We start from the raw sequence: 23,513 nt of genomic DNA on the forward strand, positions 1-23,513 counted from the left end.
TCTAGACCACGCCCCCTTTCTCTAAAGGCCACGCCCCTCGCTTCTAGCCCGGGGGCGGGTCGGGTCGGGGGCGGGTCGGGGGCGGGGCCGCGACCCTGGGGCCAGGGTGGGGCGGGCCCAGTGCTGGAGGGCTGCTGGGGGTTGGGGCAGAATTCCAGGCCCACAGTGCCTGACGGGTCGCGCCGCCCTCCTGGCTCCGCGGCTTGTGCCGCGAGCGGGCCTTGCGCGCTCGCTTTGCCGCTGGGCGGGCCTGGCGCCCGGGCCCCGCACCGCTGGCCGCCTGAGGAGAGCCGCTGGCCGCAGTCGCCGCCAGGGTAATGAGGGGAGGCCGGGCTGGGGAGGGGAAGGGCTACGGGCTGGTCGCGAAGTGAGGGAGCGCGGATCCGCCAGCGCGCGCCTACGGAAGCTCGAGGCTAGAACTCGTCGCCCCGCTTCCAGCCTGAGCCCGGGAGGCCGACGGAGCCGTGGCGGGAGTCCGGCTCGGCGTGGCGAGTGGCCCGTGCGTGCCGCGCGGCTCCGGCTCGGCTCGGCGTCCCGGGCCGCGTGGCGGCCGAGGCACCTGCGTGCGGGGTAGGCGGTGCCTGCTGGGGTCGGCGGTGCCAGGTGCGCGGGGCCCAGCTGCCCGCGGCGCCACCCCCCTCCCCCCCGCCGCTGTCACCTTTGGCCGCACTCACAGGCACGCAGAGTCTCCAGACCCAAGGTGCCCTCCGGCCCGGCTCTGTGTGCCGCCTTCTGCGAGTTCGCTGCAAAGTCCCCCAAAGCAGGACTCGGAAGGAAGCTTTTAAGTAATTGAACGCTCAAGCCGCGTTTCGTCCTCGGTATTTAAGTTCAACGTTGTGTTTTTCCCTCGTGGGTTTGTTGTGTCGCGTACCTTTTTCCTGAGAACTCGATTGGAATTGGTGACAGCGCCTATCTAGGATAGAGCCTGGCACACAGTAGGCGCTTAGTAAATATTTTTTGAAAGCCTGAGTCACGATGCTAAGTTTGGAAATTCTACCGAGTTGTGCGTGGCTATAATTTTTAAGATTTTATGGGTTCCCAAGATAACTTTGAAAATTACAGTAATTTTAAAGCTCCGCAAAGAGTTAAATCTGGCTTTTTTGCATTCCCTGTAACAAGGGCCTCTGTTGGATGCTTAAATTAACTCAAAACCCGAGTTCTGTAATTTAGATGCGCCTTCCGATTGTCGCAGAAAGTGTTAACCTTTCAGATTAAAGCTTTCGGAGGAACCATTCTATTTTAGAACAAATTTAAATTATTTAGAAAGATTTATTTAAATTCTCTTTTTAGAGATAATTGCGAGGGACCACACTGATGTACTTGTAAATACATTTAGAAATACAAGTCTCAAGTATGAATTTTTGAAAAGGGTTTATGTTCATACCTAGTGAAAGAGCACGCAGGAGAAAATTATGACGGCAGACCTATACCCCGCCCTCCAGCGACCCCCACCCCCGTCTCTTAGCGGGGGCAGCTGCTGCCTTGACCTCAAAATGTCTCATAAAAGAATCTCTTAATAGTCTGTCACATCTAAAGCAAAATCCTCTGGGATTAAGCCATGCACGTGGGCAACCGCTTTAGTACTGACAATTCTCACAGATTGTGTCAGCTTCTTATGAGTTTTTCTGAAAAATAGATAATGTAATGGAGTTTAAAGGTTTTTTGTTGTTGTTTAAGAAAGAACTTAACTGATATTACACAGAAAGAGCAAGAAACAAATTCCTGAGAACCAGGAAATTCAGTTAATCACGACATCCCTGATCTTTCTGCTTGTAGGAATGTATGCTCCAAGTGGTCAGGGCCTTGTCTGCCTCGATCACTAGTGAGTGTCCCCAGTGCCCAGCACAGTGCCTGACCCATAGCAGCCATTCATTAAACACTTGTGGGATGAATACTTGACCGTTTCAGGTAACAGGGTAATTACTTTCTACATGCTTGTAGTTTCTTCATTTACTTGGATGTTTCCTTAGAATAGATTACCAGAAGTGAGAATTTTACAGGGTCAAAGGGATGAACATTTTTATAGTTATCAAAACATTGCCAACTTACTTTCCAAATGAGTCCTACCATTTGGTACCTTTCAGAGCATCTTCTCAAGCTCTTATTGATACAGTATTTGATAGTTCTGAGCACTTTCGGATAAAGTATTTCATTGATCCGAATCACCCTGGAAAGTGAGCAGGGCAGGTTTTGCATTACCTCTTTTGTAACACAGCAAACACCAGTGCCTTAAATTGATGGTAATGAATGGCAGGTGACAAAAATAAACCATTCCGGGTTTTTTTCTTCTTCCCATTCTCTTCCTTTGGTTTGTAGTGAATATCCTGAATAAATTGACATCTTTTCTTAGCAATAAAATTGGATGCTGCTGTATAATATCTATGGTTTACAAAAGCTTTTTCTTTCTAATTTTGTTCAGATGTTTGCAGATGCCTTGATCAAACTTGGGGACTTCATTAAAATGAAATAATGAACCACAATTTAGGTGAAAGAGATACTGGGTAGGTGTAAGGGAATACCCAGCACTAGCAAGTTTCGAACATTGCCACCCTTTCTATTAGGAAAGATTTGGAAACTTTTGGTGGTGCTTTTGTAGCTCCTTCAATCTGAGTAAGTTACTATTTTAAACCTCTGCATCTGTTGGAGCCTTCATAAACTATTGAGATTAATACTCCATCAGTGAAAGTGGACAGGTATTATTTGTGTAATAATCTGCATATCTTTCCTATCTGTCAATAAATTCCAAGAAGAATGGAAATGAGAACTAAGAATCATAAAAAATATTCAACCTACAGAAAATATTATTTTCACATGAAAACTGAAAAAAAAATCTTTTTTTAAACATGGCAAGAAGAAAATGTAATTAATTCCTACTCTGTTGCTAATCTTGACTCTTTCCCAAATTTGCTGGTCAGTTACCCTAGATGATTTAATAGGTAATTAATCGGATAAGGAAGCTTTGGAAGATTCAAAGTTTACTTCTAAGTAGAACCATTGGAAATTCTTGGGCATCATTTGTATTAAAAGTGGGTCCAACATTACCTTTCTGTATTGTTTTTACATTTGCTTAGGGTTCTGTAAAAAATTAGTATAGAAAAGATAAGGAAGAAGAGATGCAGGTTTATTGAGGCTTTGGAAATATTCAGAACCTCCTTTCAACTTCACTCCACCTTTCTGTTGTGATGTCAGATCCCAAATAGTGTTCAGTAAACAGAAATGTTCTTTAAGGACACCTTTCAGGAATGTCTGTAGTCCTTGTGTCAAAGAATAGCTGCCCAAATAGTGGTGGGTTTATGGCAACTAGATCTTTAAGGCATTTGTATGTAAATATAAGTTATTTTGCTTCTGTTTTTATACTAGGATATTTCTGTATCTTGAAGATAAAGCAGAAATCTTCTTTGGAGTAGATGGATTTTTCTCACTTTCTGTGAACTAAAGCGATTCAATGTCTCTTTTGGTAAGTTTTTATAAGCGTGGATCTAATTTTGTGTCAATAGAGTAATTAGATGTTAGTGCAAAGCCCTAATAGGCATACTCTGATGGAATATTCTTAGGCTCTGAGATGTTATTTTGATCTGAAAGACTTCTGGTCTTTAAAAATGAGTTAAATTATCATTGAGTTTTTGTCTCTTTAAAAAAGAGCTCCTATACTTTTCTGATATACTCCTTCTATTCCTTTGTCCCATACCCACTTTTCTCATACATTTACTGTCCTTAGACATTACTCTTCCATCCAGTTAGCTATGCCTTATCCTTTAAATCTTTCAAAAATCCCTTTGACAAATTTCCATCTGACTAAAGGCAAGCAAAATAGTATGAAAAATAAGCCCCTTGACTTAACAAGACAGGAAACATTAGGATCATTGTCTAATATGATGTATAGATACTAACGTGGTTTTTGTTTATATTAAGTCCATGGTATCTACTCTAGATTAAGTAGTTTTAGGACTTTCATTGTGTCTTATGTAGAATATAATACGTTATTTGAATTTCTTTTAAAAAGTGGTGGGTGCATTTGTATGATGATTTGTAATTTACAAATGCTTTCATGTATTATATCTCTCTCAGTCTTCAAAATTGTAAGCAGGGCAGGTGGTATAATCCTCATTTGGAGTTTGGCCCATGATTGCAAAGAATTAGAGCCAGGGCTCAAACTCACATCTGCCAATCCACTCTATCACTTGCCAAGTCTGAGAGGCAGAACTATGAAGTTAGGAGACTGTATTGTTAGTTATTTGGAAAATATATAATGCATTTACTTTATGTTTAAAGTAAAGTTTATCTACTTAAAAGGGGAGCTTTATATATCTGGAAAATACATTGAGGTGAAATATCTACCTCATTTTCTAAAGCAGGGATCAGCAAACTTTTTCTTTAGAGGGCCAGGTAGTATTTGTGTGCTATGTGATCTCTATTAAGTTACTCTTGGAAAAAGCTGCCATAGGCAATATGTAAATAAATGCAAATGAATGTGTCTGTGTTTCCGTAAAATTTTATGCACTAAAACAGGTGGTGGGTCAGATTTGACTCGTGGACCATAGTTTGTTGACCCCTGCTCTAAAGGATTACTTAAGATTAACAATTTTATGTCAGTTTGTAGGTTGGATGAGATGTAAAAGGGCATTTGATAGATGGAGATACTGAGATTCAAAGGGCTGTATGGTTGCCCAGGGCTTCCAAATTTGGGGGAAAGGACATCTTACTTAATCTATTATTTCATAATTATGGATTTTTGGAAAAATAGAATTTGATAGGGTCATTTATATTTGTTCAGTTTGTTAATAATTTTACTTTGTATTCTTCTTGCAATGAAATATTTAGAATCCTTTGAATCAAAACATTCATGTTTTCTCCTCAGTGAGATATTTGTGTAACTGAGATAAAGTTAATGTTTTTGCTTATGAAGGATTCCTCCTCATTCAAATTTTACCTCTATTTGACAGCTAAGAAGTGGTGTTTTCAAAGGAGCAGCAGGAACAAAATTCCAGACTCCCAGAAAGAAAGCAGGTGTTCAGCATAAACCATGTTGTTTGCATAGACAGTTTAGGCACACCATGATCCATTCTTACCGGGGAATGGTGGGAACCCTCCCAAAATCCGAGTTCCTAGATACCAGCCAAGGGTCAACCTTGCAAACAGGCCTTTCCAAGGAGAGCAGTTTTAGGCCTGCTAACCCTTTCCCACACAATAGTATGAATGATTATTGTGAAAGATTCAGGGCAAATGTTGGAAAATATATGTAAATACCAAATATAATATATAAATGATGTAACTGGTGGCTATTTTTTATATGAACGACAGTATTAAGTACCTTCAAAAACTTTTATTGTAATTTTTTTTTATTGTAAATTTTATTCACCCTACATAAACCAATAGAAACTTTGCAAAGGAAGTGATTCTACAGCTACCTTGACACTGTTAGCTCCTGTTCTTCAGGGGCGAGTTTTACATAAAACGGTGGGGATATATGTCAAATTATTTTGGTAAGATTGATATGTACAGACTGTAGGAATTCAACTTAATCAGTAATTTAGGCTAACTGGGAAAATGATTAGTTTGATTAATGAGAAATTCTGGCATATTTTAAGCTAAAGGAAGTTTGATTAAGTAAGTGACTGCAGAATAGACGTAGATGGACTTGTCTTAAAGACTCATTTGATATTATACTTTAATGTTCATATAAAAATGAATGTTCATAAGATGCTTGAAAATAATTAAAAGTCTCTTTCATACAATTTGTTTATACTTTTCTTTTGACATACCTTTTCTTCCTAAATAAGTATAACATCAGCTCCACGCCACTAACGTGTGTAGGTGTTACATTTCTTTATTGACAATACGTGATAACAGAACACTGAGTTGAAATGCAGGAAAATGTAAATTGTGATAATGGAACTAAGTCTCTTAATTTGATTTTAGTTGGTTAGAGATGTTTATCACCTTACGGAACAAAATTGGTTCCAAGTATTGATATATTCAATGTGTGGTTTAATGTGGATAAACATGGTTCCCACACTTAAGGGAAAAAGAAAGTCTGAGAATCAAGATAAAATTAATATGGTGAGCATAGCAGAATATATCTCTAGCTAAATATTCAGAAAAACACTGCAAAGATTACGAAAGGGTTAAAAATTAACACCAGCAGTAAAAATGAATTGCTGTTGTTACCTCCAGGGTAGAGGGCAAGAATCAGAGATAGCGCCAAGTAAAATTATAGCAGATATGAAATTTGTCTTCTGCATACCCAGCTGCTTCTCCATTCTCTCCCATACTGTCTACCTCCACAGTATGAATCCTGGCTCCAGTTCAGGTTCCTGCACGTTGCCCTTTCTCTCTGCTCCTCACCCCAGTCAACAGACTTTTTTGTATCCACGTGCCACCCTTATCTTGTGACTTATTTTTCACTTATTTAGTGTATTTCTGAATTTACAGGATTGTTTCTGCACTTCACGAACACAAGTTGAATCACTCAGACCTGAAAAACAGTCTGAAACCAGTACCCATCAAAACTTGGTAAGAAAATGGTTAAGTACAATTAATACTCCTCTTTTGCCTTCTGTGATACCATTTTACAGAATATAATTTCTGGTTCTCCTATATCTCTTTTTCTTTACTTCTTTCTTCTTTCACTTTTCTTCTTTTACTGTTTCTTCTTCCTCTACATAAGCTATTCTCCAGAAGTCTGTAATCGGCCTCTGCTCTTCTGCCTCAACAGACTCTCCCTAAGCAGTCTCACTGGCTCCTGTGGTTTCAGTTGCTCAGATTTCAGATTGTCTGGAGCTACCTGAGGTTTTCCTTTAGGTTGTGAGGGGACCCTGTCATCAGGTAGGACTGATGATTCTTAAGTTTTTACCTGCAACTTTGGACTCTTTCCTGGGCACCAGATGAGTCTGTAGAATTCCTCTGGTTAGAGTTTTCAAAGGCATCTCTGTGCAGTTTGAGTAAAACCTTAATCTCTCAAAACTTCACTGACCTATTGAATTTCCTGCTTTGGCAAATGAAAATCCATCTACTAAATCACCCTAACTAGAAACTTTGGAGTTATCCTCACACTGCCTCTTCCTCTGCCCTCACATCTAGTTACACACCAAGTCTTCCAGATCTGTCTCTGAAATGCCCTTGAGTCCATCCCCTCCTTCACCTGATCACTGCTGCTACTCAAATCTCATCATCTCTCACCTGGACTGTTGCAGGTAAACACATTGCCTCTAGTTTCCTAGACACACATATAACCTCCTCTCCCACTCAGATCAGTATTCAACACTGTTACCAATACAGGCCTGTTTGTGCCACTTTCCAGCTTTAAAATTGCCATTGGTTTCCTAAAGCGTATGGGATAAAGCCTAAACTTGTTAGTGTTTTATAAGGACTCTTAATGGTATGGAATATGTCTAATGTTTGAGTTTCATTTATTGCTGCTGAGTCTTAGCACACACTTTTATTTCTGCTTGAAATACCCCTCTAAAATTCTTGCTCGTGCTTAAAGAGTTGGCTCAAGTATCACATCTCTGAAGCCTTTGCTCTTGTACCTTTAATTCCATTATGGTCCTACAGATCTTAGACATCCTCATAAAATGGCATTTACTATATTATCTCACAATGATTGAGGTATATGTCTCTCCACATGATCCCCATAAAATAGGCATCCTGTCTTTTTTATCTTTATCATCCCTGGGCAATGCCTGATGTATTAAATAATATTTAAAGAAACATGCTGAGAAATAAATATTTCTCTGGGATCTTCCCCTCTAAATCTCTTAATTTTCATTTTATATTATAATTCTTTCTATAAAATAGAACCTGCCTTGCAGATACCTTAGTCCTACAAAATAGAGTTATCCCAGTTAATCCTATTTTTAAATTTATTCTGACCTTATCTTCAATTGTCCTCATTTTTGTCATTTCGCTTTTTACTCGCTAATACTGTAAAGTCTTCTAGTTACGTACCTTGTTGTACAATAGGATATAGTATCCAATCCTAGTTTTCATTCAAGTATTACCCTTCAGACAGGTAGTGTTTAGAAAGTAAAGTGTCTGTTGTTGACTCCTTGCTGTTACCAAGAGAGAGGCCTAGAACTCAGGAAATTTCCACAAGTGCTGCTTTTTTTGCAGGAGGGGTTATTGTGCTAGGTACATATAACATAAAATTTACCATCTTAACCATTTTAAAGTGTACAGTTCAGTGGCATCATATACATTCATAATATTGTACAACCATCACCACCATTCATCTCTGTAACTCTTTTCATCTTGTAAAACTGAAACTCTGTACCTATTAAACAGTAGCTCCTCCTTCCCTTATAATTCCCCTGCCTCTTGGAAACCACAATTCTAGTTTCTGTCTCTGATCTTTGACTACTCTCAGTACCAGTATAAGTGGAATCATACTGTATTTGTTATTTTGTGACTGAGATTTTTCACTTAGCATAATGTCCTCAAGGTTCACTAGTGTTGCAGCATACTGCAGAATTTCCTTACTTTTTAAGGTTGAATAATATTCCATTATATGTATATACTGCATTTTGCTTATTCATTCATCTGTTGGTGGACACTTGGGTTGCATCCACATTGTAGCTATTGTGAATAGTGCTGCTATGAACATGGGAGTACAAATACCTCTTTGAGACCCTGATTTCAATTCTTTTAGGTATATACCCAGAAGTGGAATTGCTGGATCCTATGGTAATTCTATTTAAATTTTTTGAGGAACGACCATACTGTTTTCAACAGTGGCTGTACCATTTTACATTCCCACCAGCAGAGCACAAGAGTTCCAGTTTCTCTACATCCTCTCCGATACTCATTTTCTGCTTTTTTGATAACAGCCATCATAAAGGGTGTGAGGTGGTATATCATTGTAGTTTTGATTTGCATTTCCCTAATGATTAGTGATGTTGAGCACTTTTTTCCTGTGTTTATTGACCACATACATGTATTCTGTGGAGAATGTCTATTCAAAGTCCTTTGCCCATTTTTTAATTGGGTTGTTTGTTTTTTGTTGTTGAATTTTAGTTCTCTCTATATTCTGGGTATTAACATTATCAGAAGTATGACCTACAAATATTTTCTTGATCCATTTTGAGTTAATTTTTGTATAGGTAAGGGTCCAACTTCATTCTTTTGCATCTGGATATCCAGTTTTCTCAGCACCATTTGTTGAAAATACTGTCCTAGCTCCATTGAATGGTCTTGGCACACTTGTCAAAAGTCATTTGACCATATATGTGAGGGTTTGTTTCTGGGCTCTTTATTCTGTTCTCTTGCTCTGTATGTCTGTCTTTGTGTCAACACCACACTTTTAGTTACTGTAGCTTTGTAGTAAGTTTTGAAAGCAGGAAGAGTGAGTCTTCCAATTTTGTTCCTTTTTCAACATTGTTTTCGCTATTCAGGATCCCTTGAGATTTTAATAATATTAAGTCTTCCAATCTTTGAACATGAGGTATGTTTCCATTCAGTTATGTCTTCTTTAATTTCTCTCAGCAATGTTTTGTAGTTTCCATTGTACAAGTCTTTCATTGCCTTGGTTAAGTTAATTTCTAAGTATTTTATTCTTTTTGGTGCTATTGTAAATGGTATTGTTTTCATGACTTTTTTCCCAGATTATTCATTAACCAGGTCTTTTGAATTTTTAGTTCAAAAAGTTATTAAAAAGTTTGACAAGGACAAGGACCCTGCCATGATTTTTGCTTTCTAATTCTCTAACTAGTCATGAAATCAAAAAGAGAAGTGAGGTTAGTTTTAAGATGATTTACTCTTAGTAAACCTATATTGTCTTCTTGTGATTACCGTGTTGTTTTCTTAAATGTCCATAACTTGTTTGTGTAGTGATTTGATACCAGAACTTACTGGGCAACAACATCAAGCTTGCCCCTTTATCCTTTTTTCTCTTTTTTGAAAATTGAGTCAATGTTTGACTATTTCCATTCGGGTTTCTCATCTGAGTTTTACTATATTTGCAGACTTAATATCCTAGATGTAATTGTCTTTGGTTTGGAGGTTTGAACCTATTTAAAACAACCTGTTTTGAGCTTCAGCTACTTAATTACAATCTAAGTGCTTCTAGTTTAAAGAAGACTATTTCCCTGATGGAGTTGAGGGAAGCAAAGTAGAGGTTAATTAGCCTTATTTCAATCCATCATCTGGTAACCTGATGCCATTTTTTTCAAGCAGTGAACTGTAAGCCTCAGTTCATTCTGTGCTCTAGCCTTCCTGGCAGACTTATAGCTTATCACTTTAAACATTTTTTAAACTGCTATATGCTCTTCTTTCTCTCTCTTATATGTGTTCTTTAAATCTGAGTTTAAGACTACTTGTTCTAAAGAAATTGCATTGATTTATTTAGATTTCTTTCTTCATTGGGATTATTTCCAATCGTATGGTAGAATTTCTTTTTATAGCCTTTCATCCCTCTAGCAGATTATTCACCTTTTACCATGAGCTTACAATTATATTTTTCTGCTCTCTTAAAAGCTTGGGGAACATGTAGAATCAAATGTAAAAAATAGTTAGCAGAATTCCTAGTAAATAGTAATGTCATTCCTAACTCCCTTCTTCCTTCTCTTTACCTTGGAGGTAGTAACGAGATTCTTGCCACCTGCTGGTGCCTGTAAAGGCTGCTGAGTACTGGTGTCCTTTTAGAGATCCTCATGGCTATCATATGATGCCAAGTGGTGTTGGCCTCTTCTTTCTCCTGTGTGCATGTTATTTCAGTGCCACTGGGATCTGGTGCAGACCTAGCACTCTGACTCCATAGTATCCCGTGAAAGGCCATAGTGGTACATGGTCATTAACTCAGGACTTCTGTACCCTATCCTGTTCTCCCATCTCTTGAGGCTTATTTTTCTTTCTGACCTCCCTTCTGATTCATTTCATCTTTGAAAAACTTCTTCAGCTTCTTTGAATAGGTTTTAGTATGGAAATTGTTCCTTGACTGTTAACACCTCCATTAGCTGAGCAGATACATGTATGTGTAATGATTGTAACTGACAACCACTTGAAGTAAAAGCACCAGAATAGAATATTCCTCATAGGTCCTTTCATTTCTTCCCTTGATATATTTATTAGATACCCTGAAGAGTCAACAGCCATTCTTAGCAACTCCTAAGAATGCTTCCTGGAAATTGTGCTGAAAAGTATTCTTCACTACCTGTAAATCTGTTTTTCTAACCCTCTCCCCCTTCACAGGCTGATAGCTTTATAACTAGCATCCCTTATTAGCTGTTGTAAATACTTTTTGGATCTTAAAACAGTCTCTTAAGCCACCTTTTCAGTGCCTTCTTAATGAGCACTTGTGTGTTTGAAAAGACAATATCAGTATTTTACATTGGAGTAGGGGACCAAATTGGGGCGCCAAAAAGTTTATACCTATTTTGTTTTCATATTTTTAAAACAATGCAGGTTGATGAGCCAACCCTTTCCTTGTTGCCTCCATCCACTAGAGCCAGTGAAGTTATCTGTTCCACCAACGTTTCTCACTATGAACTCCAAGTGGAAATAGGTAATCATTCTGGATTGCACATAATTGACTCATCATTGTTAGAAATGAAATTGATGACAAAAAGATTACTTTGTAAGCAGGTCTCTCTTGTTACCCACAGCATAAAACTAAATGTTAATTGTGTCAGTCAAACGGATCTGTTAATTTTATCTGTCCTAAAACAGTAGCCCAGATTTTTTTCAAGATTACCTTCTAGAATTTTTACTTTTTCACTGAAGTACTTGTAGAGGAGGAAGACACTAAATAATCTAAGCATTTGTTATTTGTATCTTTATTTTGGGGAACTTCTGATCATTTGTCTGATTTAAACCAAATCATGTAAATCTTTTCAGTTACAGTCCTTTAACCAAATTACTTTCTTTTAACTTAAAACCTTGCCTAAAATCCCATTCGTAGTAGAAACTTTTTTCAGTTAAGTTTGGAACTGGCTGAGTTATTGTTTTTAGCCTTATACCTGTGAAAAGTTGCTCTGAGTATTCAGAAACATCTCTTAAATAATACAAAGAGATACTATCTTAGGTGCTAGGAATATAAAGCCATGTAAAACACTTGAGGAGTTCACATCCTCTCTGGGAAGACGAACATGAAAGATAGCTTTGTCTTATGCACTGGAAAGTACTATAGTAAAGTGTTCCCAAGTGTTATGGGAACAGAGAAGATGGAGCGTTCACCTGTGCATCTCGACTCTTCTAGGAGTCAGGGAAGATAGCAAAAGGGCTGGATCCTGAAGCATGAGGAAAAGTTTACTAAATATTCTAGTCAGGGTTTTTATTCAAACAACAAACAGTCCTGACTACTTAAACTAAAAGAATTTTTTGAACAATTTTGCTAACTCACAGAATCATTGGCTAGAGAAATGGGCTTGGAAGAAACCAAGAGAAACTATGTGACTAGAACTGTAGCCTGGGTCACAGCATAAGAGCAGCCTAGTTAATGTACACTAGTAGGGTACTTTAACCCCACTAGATGATGTTGGGCCCCACTGGTGAGTTCCAACTTAACTGAAAAAAGTTTCTACTAAAAATGGGATTTTAGGTAAGGTTTTAAGTTTTAAGTGTGAGTTCTGACTGCCTCTGCTGCTTTTGTCACTCACTTCATCCTCCATTGACCAAGCTTATGTCATTGACCCTCCCATGCCCAGGTCAAGGTGACCAAAAGAGAAATAAGGATTTGACCTTTTCTAAAATAGCACTGGTGGAAAATGCCCCCAAATTAGAAAGGACTTTTCAGATGGTGTCAATCCAAAAAAGGTAAAAAAATAATTTACTCGAATAGGTGATTGAGGAAGGACTATCACATAGCTGCTCTGTGCCTAGACTCAGAAACATAGGGCGAGTAGGCAGTAGGAGTAGGTAAATCTGAAAAAGGAGGCTTGGAACCATTGTGAAAGAACTCATATGGGGTATATATATATAGAAATTCAGACTCTCTCTGTCAGCCCCGCAACGTACCAACTTCATTACTCAGTGGATTTAAGGAAAGGTTTGGAATTTATCGTCTCTACTAGAGAGACATTGTGGAATAGTGATGATGATACTAATAGCATCTAATCGGCATCAGGCTGAACATATTATATGTATTTTTTCATTTCACCCCTTTAGCCCTCCCATTTTGCAGATGAGGATACTGAGGCTCTGAGAATTTAAGTAATAGTCATACAGTTAGTGATTTGAAAGCAAACTCTTGTGACTGTAAGGTCTAAGCTCTCAGCTGCTGCACTGTAGTACCTTTCTTTTGATAAAATGTTGAATTTAGAAGGACAACTGGCAGCAGTTCCAGGCAGCAATCTGGAAGATATAGTATATCAGGGATTAACAGCCAGAGTATCATCCTCATCACCTGAGTCTTTTTAAAAATTGCAGTGCCTATATCCCATCACAGACCTCCTGAATCAAAATTTCTGGTGAATGGGAACTAGGCACAGCCTTTTGAAGTAGTTCCATCAGTAGTTTTGGTGCATGTCCTGATCGAGAATGCAGGGCATAGTGAGGAAGTCACTGCATCTATCCAGAGAACAAGGACAGGACTTGAGCTAAGGCAAGTGATGCTTGTCGCTGGGGAGGAAGGGATGAATTTCAGATTAACTGCATTTCAACAATAAAAGTGACAGAATTTGGTGACTGTGGAGAGGGAGGAAACTAACATTTATTAGGTGTCTATTAATAGATTACCATTCTAGGTGTTTTTAATTTAAAAACTGACAACACCAAATGCTGGTGAGTATGTCAAGTCATTGCAGTACTTACTTATACGTGGCTTGTGGGAATGCAAAGAGGTTCAGCCACTTTCAAAAACAGTTTGACCGCTTCTTATAAAGTTAAACGTACACGACCTAGCCATCCCACTTGCAGGTATTTGCCAAAGAGAAATGAAAACATATGTCTGCTTAAAGAATGGTTTTGGCAGCTTTATTTGTAGTCACAAAAAACTGAAAACAACCGAAGTTTATCAGTTTATGAATAGATAAAAATAAATTGTGGTATATACATATAATGGATTATTACTCTGCAATAGAGAGAAATTAACTACTGAAACACGGAAGAATCTCAAAAGCATTAAGTGAAAGAAGCCAGACACAAAAACTGCTATGATACTACTTACATGACAAACAAAAATCACATCAGTGGTTGCCAGGGACTGGGAGTAGGGGATTGCTGAGTAACATTCCATTGTTTGAATGTAACAATTTGTTTATCAAGTCACAATACTAACCATTACAATAGGTGTGTAATGGTATATTGTGTTTAATTCCTACTCCTCTATTTTGAGCATCTTTTCATGTGCTTGTTGGCCACTTCTGTGTCTTCTTTTGTGGCTTACCTATTTAATCTTCTGCCTAATTTTTAGTTGGGATGTTTGTCATTTATTATAGAGCTATAAGAGTTCTTTATATAGTACTCTGTGTGTAAGTCTTGTCAGATATAAATATTGTTGATACTTTCAATCAGTGGCTTGCCTTCTCATTTTCTTAACAGTGTTTTCTTGAAGAGCAAAAATTTTTAATTTTGATGAAGTCCAGATTATCAGTTTTTTCCTTTCGTCATTAACACAAGTTTTACGTCTGATTATAGGAAGAGGATTTGACAACTTGACTTCCGTCCATCTCGCACGGCATACTCCTACAGGAACACTGGTCACAGTAAAAATTACAAATCTGGAAAACTGCACTGAAGAACGCCTGAAAGCTTTACAGGTAACAATACAAAAAAAAAAAAATACATTTAATTTAATGTCTATTTGAGGAGATTACACCTATAATTTTTTTTTTCACAAATTAGTAGTTCTGTTAGAGAAAGGTAGATTTCTTTCTTCTAATAAACATGCAATTACAGAAATGGAAAGAATACTTGGAAGCCAGATCCATGAAAGAGCAAATATATTCAAACTTTGGTAACTGCTATAAGTTCCTTCAAATGAATATCATATTTGGAACACTGGTCTGGAATTTATTTAAATACCCCTCGTCAGTCCAGTCACAAATAATCGTATAGGAAAATAGAAAAAACAAAAGCAAATAGTTTCCTTTTCTTCCAGCTAAGTAAAACTAGCTTCTGAATTGATAAATTTTAACAGATTGCATTTCAGGAATATTATAATACCATTTCAGTTGTCACTAATCATTTTTGATATAATGAGGGAAAGGATTTTGTTTTGATATTATCCCAATTTTTTAACTATTTATATGTGCACATGTATATTGCACAGAAGAAGACTGGAAGAAATTATACTGAAATGTTAACAGTGGTTCTATGATTTAATGTTAGAAGTGACTTTTATACTCATATTTTAATGTATTTTTTAAATGTTTCTATCATAAGAACACAGTATAGTTATTGACTGTGACCTCTGGAGTCAGACTGTCTAATAAGTTCACATCCTACTTTCGTTAATTATGTGCTTTTGGACAAGTTTTCTAACTTGTTTCTAAGTATCCTCTTCTGTAAAATGGGAATTATAATGTCACATACTTTGTGTAGTGGTTGTGAGATTTAAAGACATGATAGCACTAAGAACAGTGCTTAGTACTAATAAGCTCCATTATTGGTACTAATAAGCTGCCACTACTGCTGTTATCTTCATAATGAGGAAAAAGGTTGGGTTTTGGGGGTTTGTTTTATTATTTAAATCCACTTTATTGTTATTTACTTTTCCCTTCTTTTTTTTTAACATCTTTATTGGAGTATAATTTCTTTACACTGGTGTGTTAGTTTCTGCTTTGTAACAACGTGAATCAGCTAAAAAGGTTGTTTTTAAATGTCTTGTCTCTGTGTTTCTATACTAGAAAGCAGTGATTCTATCCCACTTTTTCCGGCATCCCAATATTACAACTTACTGGACTGTTTTCACTGTTGGCAGCTGGCTTTGGGTTATTTCTCCTTTTATGGCCTATGGTAAGAAAACTGATTTTAGGTAAAATAATTCATGGTTTAGCCTGGATGCTATAATTAAGGATGAGTGTGATCTTTGATTTATGATTCACTACTTTTAATTTATAAATCTGATGGCCAATTCTAGATTTCATGATATATTTTTATATCTGGTTCATGTTGAATTTTAGTTTTCAGAAAAAAAAGTAGAATGGGTCTCATGATCATTGAAACCACCACTGATTGCTTCTCCAAGAAGTCAATCCTTTGAACGAGCTGTCTTTTTCCCTTCAGTTTCCTTCCTCTCTCTCAGTGGAGAGCTGCTGTTAGTCTTCAAGCAAAAGTAGTTTTTCTGCTTGTGCACACCATCCCTATCCTTGTTTCTCTGCATTGTAAACTTATTTCACTCTATTGTAAACATCTGTGTGTGTACCTATCTCCTTCACTGGATTTGAGCTTCTCGAGGGCAGGATCATGTATGTATTTTTCATTTTGGCATCCCCAGGTGCTCATAAGATACCTAGCACAAGTAGTGTTCAGTAGGTGTGTTGAATAAATAAATGAATGGATTCTAGAGCTTTGATTTTTAGGATAGTTTTTGTGAATTGCCTGTGGATTTAAAATATATATGTTCTCACACAGTATGTACTTTTTTAGTAATATTGAATATTGTTAATTCACTTTACTAATCTCTAGCATGTCATTAGAAAAGTCTTTTTAAAGATTGGTGAAGGAAAATTACCTTGGCATAAGAAAGTGGTTAGACTCTAAAATGTAACACGTGTGCATGCGAGCATGTGTGTGTACGTGTGTGTGTGTTTATGGTTGATAAGAACATTTAAAACATAGCTAGAAGCAAAATCACTTTCAGTGTTCATCTAAAGATTTCAGGGATTTCTTTCAGGTTCAGCAAGTCAACTCTTGAGGACTTACTTTCCTGAAGGAATGAGTGAAACTTTAATAAGAAACATTCTCTTTGGAGCAGTGAGAGGGTTGAACTATCTGCATCAAAATGGCTGTATTCACAGGTATTTACTTATTTGTATTTTACAAAGTGAAAGAATTTGAGAGGAAGAAGTCTTTTAGGGAGCTTTTAGGAAGGAGCAGTTGAGTGTTAGAATGGAGGATAGGAAACTTGCAAATGAAAATTGAGGGAGGAAAGGACCAGTAGGTATAGTAGATGCTTACATTTTATAGTTCATTCACCAGAAATGTTCAAACCACCTCCTCTGTGCCAAGTGCTGTGCTCCGTGCTGGGATGGAGTGCCTGTCTTCGCACAGCTCAAGTCCCAATAATGAGGGTTACAAGAACCTATCTGTTTGGGGTATAAGCTGTGGGGAGTGGGATCCTAGTTAACTCTTGTGTTTTGTTTTTTCCTTAAGCAAATAAAGAGCTGCTTTATCTGCTTTTCAGTTTTATGTCATGTTTATATCATATACAGATTGTAACTAAACCTTTGATTTCTTAAGTGTTCTGTAGCACTTTGAGATTATCATACTAAATATCAGTTCTCTTGTTGCCAAACTGTACATGCAGAAGTAATTGGCTGAATGTTAAAAACAATGCTGTTCTAAGATATATTGGGACTTTGTTTTCCTTTTTAATTAAGTTGCTTTTAAATAAGCTTGTTTTCTTATTGTTTGTTTCACCTCAAAGCTTTTTTCTTACTGTTTGTTGTTTTTTAGCAGCATTCTGGTTAACTGAGGATTTCTAGCAGACAGTATTCTAATTAATCAAGGTTTTATTATACTTTACCAGACTATTGGCCATCCTGCTCTATTAGTTTCCAGTTTCCATGTTTAGGATGAAAAACAAGGCTCTTTTATAATTTATTTGATGAAGGAAAATTTTACATCAGACATATCTTTATAAATTTTGTTAATACCATGAGAGGCTATCTTTTATTGGATAATATTGCATTTAACTTTAAATTATAACTTCTAAGGAGTATTTAATTTCCAAGGGAATACATGGATTTATTCTGACCAGATTTTTATCCTTTCTTCATTGGCCAGTTTCTTAGTATTTAGGATTGTTTCTTTTTGTTCTAGGAGTATTAAAGCCAGCCATATCCTCATTTCTGGTGATGGCCTAGTGACCCTCTCTGGCCTGTCCCATCTGCATAGTTTGGTTAAGCACGGACAGAAGCATAGGGCTGTGTATGATTTCCCACAGTTCAGCACATCAGTGCAGCCGTGGCTGAGTCCAGAACTACTGAGACAGGTCAGGTGTGGCCATTGCATTGGGTTGTCTATGCGTCTTAAGTGTCTTCTGAGTTTGACTAAAGGACAGTTGTGCCCTTATATTTGGATTGATGAAAGGCCTACTGCAAGACTTTTTAAATTCTTTCTTGTCAAAATTATTGTTAGGAATTTTTAAATGTATACCAAATATTAGGTATATCTTGATTTCTCATGAGTTTTTTCCATTATTATTCACCACCCTTTATCAAAAAAGCATACGTATGTAACTTTTTAAAGGTTATTTATACTAAAGGACTTCAAATTAATTGTTCTACAGGATTTACATGGATATAATGTAAAGTCAGATATTTACAGCGTTGGGATTACAGCATGTGAATTGGCCAGTGGGCAGGTACCTTTCCAGGACATGCACAGGACTCAGGTAAATGCTGCTAAAATCCCTGAACTACTTTCCTTCCCTTACGTTCTATATAATTTCTTTTAAACATCTTTGCTGTAGACTCTTAGGACCTTTATTGTTGTTGTTAATACTTTAATATTTTGCCTGAAAATGACTGAAGGAAATTTTTCTTTCTTTTAGATGTTGTTACAGAAACTGAAAGGTCCTCCTTATAGCCCATTGGATATCAGTATTTTCCCTCAGTCAGAATCCAGAATGAAAATTTCCCGATCAGGTGTAGACTCTGGGATTGGAGAAAGTGTACATGTCTCCAGTGGAACTCGCACAGTAAATAGTGACAGATTGCAAACACCGCCCTCAAAAACATTCTCTCCTGCCTTCCTTAGCCTGGTACAGCTCTGTTTGCAGCAAGATCCTGAGAAAAGGTAATATTGGTCACTTCTAAATAGCATAAAACATCTGTGTCTTGTATTTTGTAGAAGTTTTGTGAGATTTCCTTCTTGCCAAATTCAAATCTTTTATCAGTCTTTTCATCAAAAAACTATACAGTAGCCTAATCCAGAAAATACCAATGCTAAAAGCAAGTGGAGACAATGAGCAAATGGGAAGAATACTAGATTGGAAGTCAGAAGACTTGGGCTTCAGTCTCAGCTGTATCATTTCCTAACCAAGTCACCTTGTAAAAATTAGTTAATCTTTCTGGACGTTAATTACTGCACTTATGTTAAGACATTTTAGAAACTTCCAAGCAGTACAAGAGTGTTAGTTGCTGTTATTACAATAATTATTATCACAGATAACTAATACGTTAGCATTTTGGAAATAAGGTGTGTGTCTTTTTAATCTTTTTTAAGCCCCTTAATGCCTAGTATAGTTCCTTATAATTAGTAAGTGCCTAATAAATGTTAAGTCACAGACTAATTGAAGGTTATCTCTAGAATTAATTCTGCCCATTAGTTAAGGTTGAAGCTAAGAATTGGTCTTCCTTACATATATTTTTTCCTTTTAATTTTTGTGTATTGAGTTTTATAGCTCTAAACCTAAGTTCTAACATAGTTTACACCAAAAAAATCTACATTCTAATATGAGGTCTTTTTTAAAATAATTTTTTCAAAAAAATTTCAGGCCATCAGCAAGCAGTTTATTATCCCATGTTTTCTTCAAACAGGTGAGCTGATCTATCTTTGTTGTCTAGATGTTTTTTAATACTATTAAAAAATCACATCATTTTGTTGGCTTAATGGGACAGTTTGGTTACTAAGATTCTTAATAATTTTCTTACAAGGTAAAGTTAAAAAGAAGAAAACGTTTTTGGTAGTTTAATTATAGACTTTCTAAAATATTTCCATTCTGCAAAACAAATGAGTAAAGACAAACGGAATATCATCATGTGTTACTTTATCCTCAGCTTATATTTTGATTAACTTAGAGACATTTTATTTTTCTATATTGGCTAGAAATGATGTAAGGGCAAAATAATTCTGATAAAAGTCAGTTTATTTGGCTGTTACTTCTTGTTTTCGGATAACCAGAATCAAAGGCATGTTTAAGTGAAAATACCTAAAAACAATTTAAACACATTTAACATGATTTCTTTAAAAGTTATTATTTACTAAAAAAAACTAATGTATTGAATTTATGTACCAACAGCCTTATTTTGAGTTTCTTTAACAGATGAAGGAAGAAAGCCAGAGTTCAATACTTTCACTGTTGCCTCCTGCTTGTCACAGGCCATCAACAGCACCACCTCCAGTGTCACCTTGGACTGAGCCGGAATGGGATTTTCCTGATGAAAAAGATTCAAACTGGGAATTCTAGGGCTGCCAAACCCTTTTATGTCCTATGTACTTGACACTTTCTCCCTGCTGCTTTTTCTTCTGTATTGCTAGGTACAAATACTAGAATTATACTTGAAAATACAGTTGGTGCACTGGAGAATCTATCATTTAAAACCACTCTGTTCAAAGGAGCATGAGGTTATAGCCCCTTTGGTTAGCTCAGAGTGCTGTTATAACTCCAGGGAAACTTTGGAATTATTAATCTAACTACATTTAGTGTCATCTGTTCTCAAAATTTTTTCCCAAGCTGTGACTAACTATTCTTTTTGATTTCTCAGTATAATTTTTGAGCCAGTTAAATTTTTCAGCATTTTGCTGCCCTCAGGGGAATGAGCCCTCAGAGGACATTGCTTCCAAGTACATTTTTTACTTCCAGATTCTCTAGCCTTTTTAATCAGCTATTGTTAAACCAACAGGCTAGTTTATCCTGGCATCAAACCTGTTTTTGATAGAAGGGAAAATGTTTATACTTTCCCATTTTCATGTGTTAATAATACTTATGGTAATATCAAACTGAGCCTCACTCACATTAAATGATTCACTTGAAATATATAGAGAAGTTGTAATTTGCTTTTTTTAATTGTTAAGGGGCTAAAGTAACACTTTTCTACTTATGTAAATTATAGATCCTAGATTTATGCGCCCCGTGGGAGCTCAATAAAGATTTATTCAATTGAGTTTATACTTAATAATTTTATTTGTGTGGTTTGACAAAGCTAAAACATACATTCTAATTTGTTTTGCCAAGGAAAGCTCTTTCTCAAACAGATTTATTTATATAACCTGTTGAATTGGGGACAGCCTGGTATTTGATTCAATGGAGGCAGATTTTCCAGTCCTTTATATGATTATTCTTGCTCCTGTAGGAGATCCAACTTACAAGGACATAGAGAACTTAATAGTTTTACCTTATTAGCAAGAGATATGCTGTCTCAAAAAGAATATGTAGTTTGGACTGTGATAAGTTGGGATTTACCTCAATTAGTAGATTTTCTTTATTTGCACACTCTTATTTAACATTACACTAAAAATTATTTTGAAATGATTAAGACTTAAAAATGAAAACCAATGAGACAGTAATATATAGACTAATAGTCTGAAACACAAATCTTTTCATGTTTATTGGCCAGCCCCCCTCAAGGATATTTGGGTTACTCCATCAAGCAAGCCACAGACTTGCCAAGGTGGAGGAGAGAAAGGAGATGAGTGCCAGTGGAGGCACTGAGATCACCTGTAGTGGTGGGGGCTGTAGCTCATTCCACTAACCTCCTCCTTCTCATTTCCCCTCAGCAAGAGAAGCTCACAGGAACCACAGAGGAGGTGCTCTCAAATATGTGTGGAGAGTCAATATGTGTACTGCAAAGTGGGACTGTGGAGGCCGGGAAACAGTGCCTCTCAGGTCCACTGTGTTAGGGTTCTCCAGAGAAGCTGAACCAGTGGATTTTTTTTTTTTTCAAGTATAGTTGATTTACAATGTTGTGTTAGTTTCAGGTGTACATCAAAGTGATATATATATATGTAGGTATATATATTGATATATATATCTATATAGAGAGATATATGGATATAATCACATGTTCTTTTTCAGATTCTTTTCCATTATAGGTTATCAGATATTGAATATAGTTCCCTGTGCTATACATGTTGTTTATTTTATATGTTTTATTTTATTTTATTTATATGTTGTTTATTTTATATACAGTAGTGTGTATCTGTTAATCCCGACTCCTAATTTATCCCTCCACCCACTTGCCCCTTTGATAACCATAAGTTTGTTTTCTGTGTCTGTGAGTTTGTTTCTGTTTTGTAAATAAGTTCATTTGTATCATATTTTAGATTCCATATATACATGATATCATATATTTGTCTTTCTGACTTACTTCACTTAGTATGATAATCCATACACACACACACACACACACACACACACACACACAGAATAGAAAGTATTCCACTCAGCCATAACAAAGAATGAAATAATGCCATTTGCAGCAACATGGATTTTATATATATATATCACATCTTCTTTATCCATTCATGTCAGTGGAAACTTAGGTTGCTTCCATTGTCTTGGCTATTGCAAATAGTACATTGGGGTGCATGTATCTTTTCAAATTAGAGTTTTCTCCAGGTATATGCCCAGGAGTGGAATTGCTGGATCATATGGTACCTCTATTTTTAGTTTTTTAAGGAACCTCCATACTGTTCTCCATGGTGGCTGTACCAATTTACATTCCCACCAACAATGTAGCAGGGTTCATTTTTCTCCACACCCTCTCCAGCATTTGTTATTTGTAGACTTTTTAATGATGGCCATTCTGACTGGTGTGAGGTGATACCTCATTGTAGTTTTGATTTGCATTTCTCTAATAATTAGAAATGTGGAGCATCTTTTCATGTGCCTCTTTGCCATCTGATTGTCTTCTTTGGAGAAATGTCTGTTTAGCTCATCTGCCAATTTTTTGATTGGGTTATTTGGTTTTTTGATATTGAGCTGTATGAGCTCTTTGTATATTTGGACATTAAGCCCTTGTCAGTCATATTGTTTGCAAATATTTTCTCCCATTCTGTAGGTTGTCTTTTCATTTTGTTTATGGTTTCCTTTGCAGTGCAAAAACATATGTTTGACTAGGTCCCATTTGTTTGTTTATGCTTTTATTTCTTTTGCCTTGGGAAACTGAACATTGCTATGATTTATGTCAGTGAATGTTTTGCGTATGTTCTTTTCTAGGAGTTTTATGGTGTCATGTCTTATATTTAAGTCTTTAAGCCATTTTGAGTTTATTTTTGTGTATGGTGTGAGGGAGTGTACTAATTTCATTTATTTACATGCAGCTGTCCAGCTTTCCCAACACCACTTGCTGAAGAGACTGTCTTTTCTCCATTGTATATTGTTGCTTCTTTTGTCGAAGATTAATTGACCATAGGTGTGTGGGTTTATTTCTGGGCTCTATTCTGTTCCATTGAGCCATATGTCTGTTTTTGTGCCAATACCATGCTGTTTTGATTACTGTAGCTTTGTAGTGCTGTCTGAAGTCTGGGAGAGTTATGCCTCCAGCTTTGTTCCTTTTCCTCAGGACTGCATTGGCAATTCTGGGTTATTTATGGTTCCATATAAATTTTAGGATTATTTGTTCTAGTTCTGTGAAAAATGTCATGGGTAATTTGATAGGGTTCACATTAAATCTGTAGATTGCTTTGGGTAG

General features: G+C 36.8%; 1 protein-coding gene across 5 annotated transcripts; it reads left to right on the forward strand.

Moving 5' to 3' along the window:
- The first annotated feature begins 164 nt into the window (after positions 1 to 164).
- On the forward strand, positions 165 to 21,967 carry STRADB (STE20 related adaptor beta). 5 transcript variants are annotated; one of them, XM_082841805.1, is made up of 12 exons: positions 165 to 314; positions 3,361 to 3,457; positions 6,433 to 6,513; positions 11,398 to 11,497; positions 14,569 to 14,690; positions 15,780 to 15,888; positions 16,769 to 16,892; positions 17,917 to 18,088; positions 18,386 to 18,490; positions 18,650 to 18,894; positions 19,595 to 19,637; positions 20,144 to 21,967. In XM_082841805.1, exons 2-12 carry the CDS (start codon positions 3,446 to 3,448, stop codon positions 20,285 to 20,287), a joined length of 1,257 nt encoding a protein of 418 aa, XP_082697931.1. In that variant the 5' UTR covers positions 165 to 314; positions 3,361 to 3,445; the 3' UTR covers positions 20,288 to 21,967. The 5 variants fall into 5 exon arrangements, with proteins under 5 accessions (XP_082697931.1, XP_082697934.1, XP_082697935.1 ...); XM_082841808.1 differs by having other exon boundaries at positions 20,200 to 21,967; XM_082841809.1 differs by having other exon boundaries at positions 20,120 to 20,260.
- Positions 21,968 to 23,513: the final 1,546 nt, after the last annotated feature.

Source organism: Leucopleurus acutus (assembly GCF_964270905.1).
Source record: "Leucopleurus acutus genome assembly, chromosome: 6".
NCBI lineage: Eukaryota > Metazoa > Chordata > Mammalia > Artiodactyla > Delphinidae > Leucopleurus > Leucopleurus acutus.

Excerpts from the sequence above, each read along its gene's own strand:
- STRADB (XM_082841805.1), top strand. Across the intron at positions 6,514-11,397 it reads CCAGTACCCATCAAAACTTG|GTTGATGAGCCAACCCTTTC; the intron begins GTAAGAAAATGG and ends AAAACAATGCAG. Across the intron at positions 16,893-17,916 it reads CAAAATGGCTGTATTCACAG|GAGTATTAAAGCCAGCCATA; the intron begins GTATTTACTTAT and ends TTTTTGTTCTAG.